The 13,616-nt window shown below is 42.7% G+C and overlaps 1 protein-coding gene across 1 annotated transcript; it reads left to right on the top strand.

The window, feature by feature from the left end:
• Window positions 1-8,834: 8,834 nt before the first annotated feature.
• Window positions 8,835-10,313, top strand: LOC125512434 (fatty acid desaturase DES2-like). Its single transcript, XM_048677532.1, has one exon. It carries the CDS (start codon window positions 8,906-8,908, stop codon window positions 10,022-10,024), a length of 1,119 nt encoding a protein of 372 aa, XP_048533489.1. The 5' UTR covers window positions 8,835-8,905; the 3' UTR covers window positions 10,025-10,313.
• The last annotated feature ends 3,303 nt before the right edge of the window (window positions 10,314-13,616 follow it).

Genomic DNA, 13,616 nt, shown 5'->3' with positions numbered 1-13,616 from the left:
AGGTTGCAATCTATAAAGGTAATATGAATACCCAATTCTCTTATGTAGATGTAAATAATTCATATGTTGGTGTTGCTAGATCCTTCGATGAGCATAATGTAACAACTAGCCTTAGTTTTATCAATCATGCATCTATTATGTGCAAGAGTCGATGCAAAATTATTTACATGCTTCAACGTCTTATAATTTTAACAACATGCAACATGTGTACTCGAACCCTTATGCATCGCAACCTCACAAATCCATATGTCGATGAACAACATGATGAGTTTGATTAATCAATTTGGAATACACAATGTTCATTTCTAGCAGTATGAAAGAGAGTGTTTCACCCTTTTATTCGTCAACAACTAACTTGCAATGAATCCAAACATGTCGGTGGATAGAGGAATTGACCATGCTACTACTAGCAATTCTATCAATTATCCTCAACAAACATATGCTACACCTCATGAAACTATTTTTTTGGTACCATGCACAAATGTAGATATTCATAATTCGCCTCTACACCTTTACGCTCATAGCTGAATAAGTGGAAATTCTACTGGAGCACATGTACCTTCATACAGTACTGTAGCATAAAATATTGGTACTACACCATTATATAATTTTGGCAACATCCTATTGCCTTAAAAGTCTAAAAGCACTGGGGGGAAGACCTATCTATACTACATCATTGCAAATAAGCTTACATTCTCTTGGGGCATGTGCAATGCTATTCGCGAGGAACTAATATAAGGCAGGGAACCTCACAATTTTGATGCTGTAAAAGCTAGAGTTTTGTAAATGATACCTTCACCCAATATATAGCATCAAGCACACCCCCATAAACAATTGCAAAGTTTCAAAAACTGTTTTCATTGGCGAAAGAGTCTTGAAGCATTGGGGGGCAATCCGATTCAGAGTGGTATGAAATTGGGCTAAAGAAGTTAAAAGCTCGCCAAGCTATAATTTGCTAAATTTAGACAAGAAAGAGACATATTGTGAATTATCAAAGAAATGAATGGTGATTCAGAAAATAAAGGTAATCTAGTAATTGAAAAAGACAAATCAAATAGTACATGTGCCGAATCTATTAAAGAAAAAGTCCTGTCAATTAGTAAAATTGTTGAAAAGAAGGATGGTTCGAAGAGTTAAAGTACTTTGGTTGACAAAGCCAAACCAAATAATATATGTTCCGAATCCATCAAATCCACAAGGCAAGCATCATTGAGAAAGTGCATGGCAAGCATAGCAAAACAACCACGCTTGATTTTCTGAAGTTAAGGGAACCTATTTTCCGCCCTACAAGTTTACGTGCTAGAGAACTTGATGAGCATCAAGAGAAAGACTATGTAACCAAATAAAGTTTGGTTGACAAAGACCATCAAAGTGATGAGCTACGAGATCAAGAAAAAAAAGAAACAACAAGACAGTGGGGAGTCATCCAAAAGTAGAGCAATGTACTGTTCAAGTCATGCAATCATCATGCTCTCCGAACGTATTAGAAGAGGTATGTCTGCAATTATTTTACATATTTTTTGATTTTGTCTCTACTTTACTGTTGATACATCTATTAGAAAAGTTATCATAAACAATCTGGAGAGACCAATGAAGAAGAAAAAATTATTTATTAGCAATAAAATGGCTACAATGCATATCAGTCAATACATTATACCATTCAAAATGGTCGGTAATGACATTTCATTGCAGCCAAAACTTTCCCCATTGTTTTACTTAAATTTTATATCAAAATGAGTAGCTTTGCTTATTTCATACTTGACTTACATTTGGTTTCAAATGAGACATGTATGTTCTAACTATTTACTTGTTAGAAACATAAAATAAATTTGAAATCTTTTGGGAAATCCAACGCTAGCGTAATATCTTATTCGAAAACATCAGAGACCAAATGGTGTGATGTAAAATTTTAACCATTTTATTGTTTAATTCCAAAGTTGTTCTCACAAGAAGACCATCTAGATAATAAGAAGTATACCTTTGGATTGAGCACGTGTGATATATCTTTGATTTATCACCGAAAAATAATTATATTAGAATTCTTGATCACCATGCTGAGCCATCAATCCAATGACGGATGTATTAGAAGTTGCATGGTTCGCCTGAGCATAATTTCGAGGATTGCAACGTGTTTCGTCAAATAGTAAAATCGGTCATTGATAAAGGACGATTGAAATTTGTTGAAACACAAATGGATGGCCAATCTATTACGATATGTGTTGATGGCAAATATTATTGCATTGGGTGCCTTAAGATGATTCATTAAATATGAGAGGGTAAAAATGGAAATGATGGGGCCGAGCTTTCAAGTAAAGAAAATGTTCAAGTGTACTACAATGATGATATTCTTGAAGGCAGGAGTACCATCAAAGTTACAATGAATTCGGCATTGGGGGCATCAAGAAAACCCAAAGATCGATGCATGCAAAGCCAAAGAAGACAAAGGCCGTGAATAAGCACAAGAGCAAGAAATCAAAAGTCATTCTCTCACAACTATTAGATAAATATGAAAATAATACTAACTATGTAATGCGATTATGGGATTTGACATGATCAAAGTAGGTTGCTTTCTAGGTGCAACAAGTTCTTAAATATCCTCGGGGCACTCCTTTGTGGTCCTCGTATCTTCTGAAAAGGAATGTTTTCTACTCACCACAAAAAGAAAAACACAATCAATAAACAGTACATACACAGGGACTTAAAGTTTATACAAAAGGACATATTTGAAATGGTCATGATTTAGATGTTTTTAGAAACTGGCCTGATCGTTAGGAACAATTTGGGCTTGAGGATTGGAAGGGAATAGCTATAGGAAGTAGTATATTGTGGAATTTTATCAAAAAACAAATACATCTTATATAACAGAACGGAGGGAGTATGACCTATAGTTTTTGAGCAATTGTACTTTTGGTTAAATTTCAACTCAAAAGATTTGAATTGCAGTTTTAGTTCTTTTTACTTAGCTTGTCAATCAATATCCAAGTACAACCTAATGAATGTCATGTGCTTGTCATGAATCAAAGCAGGTCCAGTCCAACCCGTTATTATTTTTTGGCGAGGCAGAGTTACTGCATCCTCATTTAACATGCATACATAGACACAGGAGAAATCAGTGACCAACAACTATGGGTTTTCTATTGGGTCTAAAATTTGACCGAACTTGAATTGATTTTCAGTTGAGTGTCAAACATCGCTTTAGGGCATCTTCAACGCCGACCCACAAACCTTCTGCATACGTCTCGACTGTGCTCTCTGGACAGCGGAAGCCATCCAACGCGGACTTGTATCGGTCCGTGGCATGCTCCGGACGTGATTTCTTTCGCAAACCAGAGGCAAACGTGTGTGGGTGGGGGGGGGACCGATCCCACGCCCTCTTCTGACTTCCATGGCCCACCAAAAACCCCTCTCCCTCCCGCTGGAGCGGACGACATTGAAGCCCGGCCAGAGCGGACACGACCGCTCACTAGCGCCAACATTGAAGCGGTGCGCCGATCGAGAGAGCGTCGCCCGCGCCGCTTTCCGGTGCAGGCGGGTGCTGCGCGTTCAAACAACACGACGACCTCCCATCTGTCCGCCTGCCGCCCATATTGATGGCACGCGGTTGCTGACGCATCTCCTCCAGTGCCACCCGTCCGTCCCTCTGCCGTCCACCATTGCTATATAAACTGTTATCCCGCGCATAGCCATAGTCATCCACCTCCGATTCCTCTCCGCACCACTCCCACCATGAAATCCTCCCCCGCCAAAGCTCTCTGGGACGGGCTGACGTCGAACCAGAAGAAGGAGATGGCCGCCATTGCTGCTGGCTGGCAGCCGTAGGACGACGACGTCCAAATGGAGGACGCTGCCGACAACGAACCAACACCACCCTCCTCCTCCTCCATGCACCCTCACCATTGCAGGGCACCTTGGCCATCAGAGAGGTCGTGCCCATTACATGGACATGGTGCGGGAGGAGCACTTCCGGGAGGCGCAGGCCGATGCCGCCTACAACAACCACCTCCTGCAGGAGCACATGCAGGCGGAGGAGCAGCTCGCCGCCGGCAGGGCTATCGCGCCAGACAACGGACCCCGCAGAGCAGGAGGCGCTGCTCGAGTCCTACCGCTTCGCCCGCGAGATCCGCCTCGGCCGCTGGCAGTACAGTCAGCGGGTGGAGGAGGTGGCGGACGCCTACAAGGAGAGTGACGGCGCGGGCGAGACGGTGTTCGATGAGACCGACGAGGAGGAGGACATCGCCGAGTCCGCGCCCCGCCGCGACGACCACGAAGCCATCACGTCCGAGGGCGCCGCCAACAGCGAGGAAGAGTAGTGCACCGTAGGTGGCCGCTGCTTGTGTCCCAGGAAGGCCACCGCTCCTCCCCTCCCGTCGACGCCAAGCTTGGTGGGCTCAACATCGTTGGCCGATTAGTTGCTTGGTGGCGATGTGGAGGCGGACAACTTCACTTTTCGGGCCTCCAGAGATGGGGCTGGAGAGCGCCGAAACGGAACCGGAGACGGTGAAGATTCAGTTCTCGAGGCTCATGGCCAGACACGGATAACTGGCACCGGCGACCATTTAGATTAGGTAATAACTATACCTGCAGAGTCGGACTAGCACCACTTTGATGCAAATGTAATGAAATCCGTCATGTTTCTATGAAATCTTGACGTGTTTATATGAAATCAGCCTGTTTTGATCGAATTTCGTCCGGTTAGTTCGAGTTGTAGTCAAAATGTATGTGACTGCGGTTGGATGATGGGCCCTCGCATTTGTATCCGTGGACTAGCCTCCCTATCTGCAGACGGATGTGGGAGGAAACCATGACGTGTTAGTCTAGCATATTAGTTGGCGTGTTAGATTAGTACGGCCTAGAGTATTAGTGGCGTGTTAGTCTAGCAGATTAATCGAGATCGGTCCTAAAAGCTCGTTTCAGTTTGAATTTAAAGATGTTTTCTATGGATTTCTCTATTGTGTCAACGTATAGGTCCGAATGCGTTTTCTACGTCTCTTCCTTGTGTCTATTTTCTTTTCTTTTTTAGTTTTTCTTCATGTTTGTGACATTTTTTGTGTGTGTTGGTGTGCGGGTGTGTGCATGCATGAGCATGTTGAGAGAGATGACACCACAATATAAGACGCAATTTACTATTAATATGTTAAGAGACGATTAACATGAATTTGTACATGCAAATTATTTGTAATCGGTGTGCAAATAACACTACATTTGTGCATATTTTGTCCTTATTTGTTTAATTTTTCATCATCTTTCTTCTTAAAGGGTCGAAGGCACTAATTAAATCTTTCTTATAAATTCACTGATTTTGTTTTAGTTCTTCTTTTATTTTCTTTCCCTTTTAAGGGTAGTACCAATGCCACTCATTCATTCCTTATTCCTTTTTAGGAAATTTCTTTTTTGCAAAATTCCTCTATTACATGCTTATTCTTGCAAATTATAAAATAGTGTAATTTTTGTGTAAATCATGTGTTCATTAGTTTCTTTCTTCTTAAAGGGTAATACCAATACCACTAATTTATTTTTTCTCAAAACTTCATTATTTTGATTTTGTTTTAGCTTTTGTTTCATTCCATTTCTTATTTAACGATAATATATTTAATACCACTTATTCGTTCTTTCATAGAAAACTTCATTGTTTTCATTTAGTTTTCTTTTATTTTTAAGGGTACTACCAATGTCACTAATTCATTCTTTCTTAGAGAACTTTAGTATTTTTTACTTTGTTTTATTTATTTTTATTTTTGTGGTAATACTAATGTCACTAATTAATTCCTTCTTAGAAACTTTTATTTTTAATAAATTCCACTATTTTATACTTATTCTTACATATTATAGAAAAAGCAACTTTTATGTATATTGTGTGCTAAATTTGCAATTATTTGTTTAATTTTCTTCATTTTCTTTTTTGTGTCATAAATCCACTATTGTATAATTATTTTAGCATATTAAAAAGTGCAATTTCTGTGTATATTGTGTGCAAATATTATTCATTATTTGTTTTAGTTTATTTTTCAGATTTTTATCTTTGAAGGGTAATACCAATGCGAATAAGTTAGTCTTTCTTAGAAAGATTCCATTTTTTGTTTTTCTTTATTTTTATTTCCGTATATAAGTATATGCGGATAGTTCCATTTTATTGATTTTCTTTACTTTTCTTTTAGTATATAGAAGGCTATAGAAAGTATAAATTTCTATGTTCTATTATGTTACACATAGTTGCATAATATTCTTTTTCTTTTTCTTTTTTGGTTATTTAATTTATTTTTCATATAAGGGGAGAAAAAGGGTGGAAGAACAAGCCAGCTAGGCCTTTGGATCCAGATCGAACGGTGGAGAGCTATCTGATCGAACACCGACAATTTTTAGACAACTCACACGTGGTGGCGGACATAAAAATAAAATAGAGGGCGTGCCCTTGAAAATCAGCTAATTTTTACATAGGAAATTTTTATTTTCCAAAATTCTGGGCACACCCGCTAGGCAGGCCACTGCTAGCACGCAGTTGGCCCTTTTTTCATTGTCTTTCTTCTTTGAGGTAATATCAATTCTCTTAATTCGTTTCTCCTTAAAAATATTATTTTTGTTTTGTATTACTTTTAGTGTTACCTTTGCTCCATCCCATAACCAAAAAGTTAATGATGAGAACGTCATGTCTGTGGTGCATGTTCTGCATGTTTATGTGTGTATGTTGTTTGCATGTACGGCTCTTGCGGCACGGCTAGCAACTTTTTAATTTGCACTAGCAGGCAGAAGGCGCGGCGGCACACTGTACCCGTCGTGAAGCAAGTGTATGTGGCTGCATTGTTCTTTTTATATAAAAAAATGATTGTGGGTAAGCGAGCTGGCAGTTGATAATGTGCAAGCTAATTTATAACATAGATAAATACGGAAAGATACCAAAAAACAATTCACCCATGGTTACAAACGCTTAGCTATATATCTTAAACGTTCCAGTCAAAACTGTTTCTAACAAAATAGTCACAGTTTGAAAATTCTCTGGTACAACCAAAAGTTGTACAAAATGAAGCTTCCTTCGAACCTTTTTTTTTGCTCTAGTACACATTTTAAAGATCACATTGTACGCATAGTACCCTATCCTACAAAAGATGAAAATTTGTATTAGTGAATGAAGCAAGATGTGCCCATGGTAATCTGAACTAAATAAAATGACGGGCAAAGTAAAATGTGGCAAACGATCTGAATAGCTGATGAGCATATGAACTTTCTCTCCATATATCCAATATGGTATAAGTAGTCAAGGAAATGTTAAAAAATTATTCAAGTTTAATACAGAAATAAAAAAAAACCAAAATGATAGCAGTGAATGGCTGAAAAAAGAAGGGTCGCCACCTGAAACCAAAGGTTGTCAGGATGTTATTTGTGACTCGTCACTTCAGTTCAGCTGAATGTTCCTCCTTATATCTGCTACAAATAAATCACAAAAATAAAATGAGAAGACACAAGTCAGATTCCAGTAAATTCTTGTGGCTAGCGCATGAACTATCATAGTTAATTACTAATATCCACTTAGTCTGAATTAACACAACAAATTGCTATTACTAAAAAAATGAATAAAAAATGTGCCTATACCACCTTCTTGGAACTACTTCGGCGTGAGAATAGCCTGATACCATGGTGCCCAAAGAACACCTACTAGTTCGTAATGAAGACGTTTCACGCTGTCGGAGTAAACAGTCATGATAGAAGTTAGTGGCAGCTAGGCGAAGTAAGGGCCCAACCGAAGCCGATGCCAATAGTGGCACCATGAAAGGTGGAGAAGGGCAGCGTGAAGCCAGATCACAACATGGTTGTGAGCTTGTCCACTGCCGGCTGTTGGTCAGAAATAGGTGTTGCTGCCTTGGACCGCGGGAAGAGAACCACCAGCAGGGCGAGGAGCACGTCCACCCAGGCTGCATCATCCTTGAGCTCGACGTCCTCACGCCGTGGGATGCGGAGGCCACCCTACCAGACCACGTGTGTGCTCGTCGCCTTCCTCGCTATCGTGTGGCAGCACGTCAGGTGGAGCGTTGATGACCTCGATGCCGTTGGCTGATGGTCAGGGGTCACTTGTGAGGGCACATGTGTAGCGATGTTGTGGTTTGCTTGCGGTGCATGGCCCGCCTCAATGGCTGACGCCACGCTGGAGATCAAGATAGCTAGGGTTGGGGAAGGAGGTACTCTCGAGGGCCGCACTGTAGACGAAGGTAGAGGAGGAGAGGCGACACGGTGAGGATGAAGTGGAGGGGAGGAGGTGCGACAATGCTGGAAATTTTTTGGGTGAAAATCGAAATGGGATAGGGAAGAGGAAGGTGCAGGGCTGGGAAATTTTTGAATGAAAATCGAAACGGGATAGGGGAGAGGAAGGTGCGGCGGGAAGAGAAAGAAACCGAGAGGCGGTGAGCGTGGGACCCGGGGCGAGATATTTTTGGAAGTGAAATTGACCATTGTAGTTGTAAGACATCCCCACGTAATTTGCGTACATGTGTCAATTGGAGATGAGGCATCGGCTACAATGTGAAGCGTATCTGATGTGAGCTAGCTTAGCCACTTTAAGTCTTGTTTATATATGCATACTTTGAGATGAATACGTGGGGTGGTACAGAAAAAAAGTGACTGAACCTAAAATAAAATTCAGTCGCATGGGCTATAGCCGGTCCCGTCAACACACACTCTTTATTTTGACAATGTCTGTGGTGCAACTTTGACTGAAGCTCAATTGAATTCCTGTTGAGTGTCAAACAGACACTCCTTATTTTTGTGGCAAGACAGATATAGCGCAGCCTCATTTATAACAAACATATATGCACACAAGGCACAATATATCATCGTTCTTGAAATGAACGATATATATACCCTCATAGACACTGTCTGATCACCCGTGGTTGTTCTTGTTGTTGTTGTCAGTAGCATCATGGGTGCCGGAGGCAGGATGACGGAGAAGGAGCGGGAGAAGCAGGAACTGCTCGGCCGCACGGGCGTCGGCGCGGCCTTCCAGCGCTCACCGACGGACAAGCCGCCGTTTACGCTGGGCCAGATCAAGATGGCAATCCCGCCTCACTGCTTCCAGCGCTCCCTGGTCAAGTCGTCCTCCTACTTGGTCCATGACCTCGTCATCGTCGCGGCGCTCCTGTACGCCGCGCTGGTCTGGATCCCAGCCCTCCCGAGCATGCTTCAGCTGGGCGCCTGGCCGCTCTACTGGGTGGCCCAGGGCTGCGTCATGTTCGGCGTCTGGGTGATCGACGATATCGTCGGCCTGGTGCTCCACTCATGGCTCCTCGTCCCCTACTTCTCGCGGAAGCACAGCCACCGCCGCCACCACTCCAACACCGGATCGCTGGAGCGCGACGAGGTGTTCGTCCCAAGGCCGAAGGAGGCGCTGCCGTGGTACACCCCCTATATCCACGACAACCCCGTCGTCCGTGTGGTGCTCATCATGGTGCAGCTCACCCTTGGGTGGTACATGTACCTGTCGCTCAACACCTGGGGCCGCCCGTACCCGCGCTTCGCCTGCCATTTCGACCCCTACAGCCCGATCTACAACGACCGGGAGCGCGCCCAGATTTTCATCTCAGACGTCGGCGTGCTGGCCGCGTCGTTCGCCATGTTGAATTTCGTGTCGACGTTCGGGTTCTGGTGGATGATGCGGGTCTACGGCGCGCCGCTGATGATCGTGAACGCGTGGCTGGTCCTGGTCACCTACCTGCACCACACCCACCCGGCGCTGCCGCACTACGACTCGACGGAGTGGGACTGGTTGCGCGGGGCGCTCGCCACCATGGACCGCGACTACGGCATCCTCAACCGCGTGTTCCACAACATCACGGACACGCACATCTTGCACCACCTATTCTCCAATATACCGCACTACCACGCCATGGAGGCCACCAAGGCGATCAAGCCCATCCTCGGCGAGTACTATCAGATCGACCGCACCCCTCTCGCCAAGGCCACATGGCGCGAGGCCAAGGAGTGCCTGTACATCGTGCGCGAGGACAGCAAGGGGATCTTCTGGTACAGCAACAAGTTCTAGCCGCCAGGATCCATCAACCGTGCTGCAGGAAGAACTCAGGAAGAGATCCAGGGCATTTGGGCGGAAGGAAGACTATTACCGTGGCTTTGCTCAGTTCCATCTTTACTTTTTTCTCTGTGATTTAATCGCCGGACATGGTTTGGCCGGCGGTCGTCCTTGGTGTCCGTGGCCATTGACATGGCCGTATGTTGTGTGTGCGTCTGTCATCTGCCCGTCCATGCATGCCGTGTTGTTGTAAACCAATAAACCATTTCGTGTTTATGTCAGATTTTTCATAGCACACCAGTTCTTTTCCATGACTTTCGCTTTTGCACACCGCACCATGTGGCACAACATATGCACATGATCGATACATTTTATGTTGGCCAATATATGCCTCATTAGCAAAACTAAAGATTTATGTTGATACATTTTTATGTTCCTTAATGTGTTGTATAATAAGTATAATGGCATAACATATCTTTGATAAAATTATGGTTGATTCTCTAAATACTATAAGAATTTTGATTAAAACATTTTATGCGATATGTATTATCATGATCATGGTCATTACATGATATTTGGGAATGTTTTTGTTTATTTGGCAGTTAAAATTCACCAAATATTTCTATTTGTGAATCCTCATGTGATTTTGATGTTCAACTTTTTTTTACTTGGATAGTTTTATTATTTTTTGGACGATTATTGTTAATGACATCTTCATGTGAATGTGAAGTTTAATGTTTGCTCGATGATAATATCACACACAGTTCCCCTGCATGGTTCGAAAAATATATTGAATTACATTATGTTGTTGCTTTATGTAAATGTTGGTTATTAAATTAGCCGATGTTCTTGCTAGCCATTGTGTAATTTTGCAAGTCTCTCTAATCAAAATTAAACTAACAGTAAGTTTTGATTAGTGATTTAGTGAGAAAATGTTCCAGTGGAATATGATGATAATCTGGCAACTGTTGAATATATTTCATGTGTCATTAATGAATAAATAGGGTTATTTTTAGTTTTTCCAACGTTGATACAAATTACAATAACAATCAATCATGTCTATAATTCTTCTCATCACACGGTTAATCCATTCTTAATGTATTCTTATTATTATGTTTCTAGCGAGGACATTAATAGTGATGTGAACTGTTGTTTTGGCATCAACCCACTTAATATAAATGACTTTCACTTGGTTGCTCTCAAGCGTCACAGCGCCGGGGTCGGGGTGTCCCAGCGCCGCGTGGTGACCCGGGGGTAGGCGGTCCACCATTGCGGCTTCGCTGAAGGAAGGTCGCGGGGTGGGCACTGACTGGTCCAGGGTGGCGGCGACGACCGACGACTCGGTTGGAGCTCGGGAAGGTGATGTTCGGTCATGGAGGAGAAGGGGGGGGGGCAAGATCGAGAAGATGGCACCGGTTTGTGCATTTTTTTGATCTATTTTGGTGTTCGGTTTGCTGGGTTTTTGTAGTTCGGAATTGATAGTAGAGTAACTTTTTCTTTATTGTAGAACAAGGTCTTAATGGGTGCTTGTATATACATATTCTTTGTAAGTACAAATGTGTATGTATTTTATCAATATAGTAAAAATTATGGGCTCTCTTATATTTTTTTTCTTCATATAGCTCACTTGGAGTATCTTAGATATATGATATAGCTCACTTTAATAAAGTATCCTATATATGGTATATGAACATATTAAACACTCTTATATTTCTTTACGGAAGGAGTAGTATGTATAATATCACATGACAATATATGAGTTGTGAGTGTAAACACACCCGGTTGTAAGACTCCTCTTTTATACTCCTAGGAGTGTGTACTCCCGTCGTTAGTGAATGTGCTGGACGGGATGACTATCTTCTGTATTTAAATAGCTAGCTCCACTAATATATTTATCTCAACATGAATGGAAAAAGATCCACCTCAACGTACAACTGCTTATAAAAAAACCACCTCAACATGTACAACTATCTATAAAGAACACCTCAACATGAAAACATGCATGCCATTTCATTCTATTATGATATTTATATTATACAATAATCAAACACAATAAATCATATGAATGTCAGTTTTAGTTCTTATATTATTACTCAAAATTTTCATGTTAAATGCAACACTTTGAATATATTGCAACACATTTTCACAACAACATGCCAAGTATCATCTAGTATTCAATAGAGTGAAAACTATGATGCAAATTAATAAATAATCTAACTAATTGCTACGAGTGCATACCTACTCCCTAGAAATCAGAAACGCTTGAATGTTATCCACGTTTTGTACTGCTCAGTTCACGTTTTCCGCCTTCCATACAGTATATGTTCCGTCGAGAGAAGTATAAGTAGCTTTTTTTTAGATACCACTGGGTCTGAAACTTTGAACATATACTAATGCTTTTTAGTGGGATTACTTGCAACCAACGAGGGTACAATGTTATACTATATTTTTGTCTGTCAGGCGCCTTAGCCCACAAAAAGCGAATTGTGCTGTATTTGTACTACTTTGAGATGAGGTATATACTAGGAGAGTAGGAGTACTTAGAAACTAAAAGGGTATATACCTTCTTTTTTCACAATGGGTATTTTCTTTCGTGGTGAGTATATATACATTTTCTGTGAGTCAGTATATAGACATTTTCTGGTGAGTGAGTATATGCGTTTCTTTGTGAGACGCTATATAACTCTTGTCGTGGTTTTAGTTCAAATTTTAAAACTAAAACCACGACAAAAATTATGAAACAAAGGGAGTAATTATTTTTTGAGTCCTTATTAGCCAGAGGTGCTTTTGGCCATTTCGCAGAAAAGGTCTGTTATAGGAGTTTATTTGTTACCGAGTAATGGTATCTCCAACGCGACCCTCAAACCGTCCGCATACGTTCGGACCAGACGTGTTTTGCCAACCAATTCGATCATGTATCAGTCTGTAGGCCAGTCCGGACGTGCTTTTTCCCGCAATCCATACAAGGGGGGGGGGGGGGGGGGGGGGGTTGCGGGCGTCCGGACCGCTGCCACGCGTGCTCATGTCTACCCTGGCCCATTAAAAACCCTCCTCCTTCGTCCATGTGCGTTCCCGTCCGACGCCAGCTGCCGCGCATTGACGCACCTAGACGCTTGGCCTCACCGGAATCCGCTATTTAACCGCGGCCACACCCGGCTAAACTCCACACCACAATACATCCGCTCCACATCCTCCTCCATTGCACCACATCCACCATGAACGCGAGAGGGAACGATCCGTGGGAGAGCCTGTCGACGGAGATGAAGCACGGGGTTGCCGCCCTTGTGGTCACCTGACAGTGCCGCCGTGACAGGCGGATTGAGGCCGGCATGCCGGCCAGCTCCCCCGAGGTCTCCGACGACGACCCCACAATGGAGACAGGGTCCGATGATGACACTGCGCCGGTGCATGCCGGCTTGACCATGGAGCAGGTGCAGGCGCACTGCGATGCTGCCATGGCGGATGAGGAGCAGCCTGCGCGGCTCCTATGTCGGCATTCCGGCAGGCTTAGAAGGAGCTAAGGTACAACCTGCTGCTCTTCGACAGCACCGGTTGGTGAAGGGTCAAAACTACGGTGAGCGCGCAAGCGAGGAGGTCGTGGTCACCA

This window comes from Triticum urartu, chromosome 6 (genome assembly GCF_003073215.2).
Source record: "Triticum urartu cultivar G1812 chromosome 6, Tu2.1, whole genome shotgun sequence".
In the NCBI taxonomy this organism is placed as follows: Eukaryota; Viridiplantae; Streptophyta; class Magnoliopsida; order Poales; family Poaceae; genus Triticum; species Triticum urartu.
Note: the sequence above shows the minus strand (reverse complement) of the source record. Positions and strands in the feature narration are given on the sequence as shown.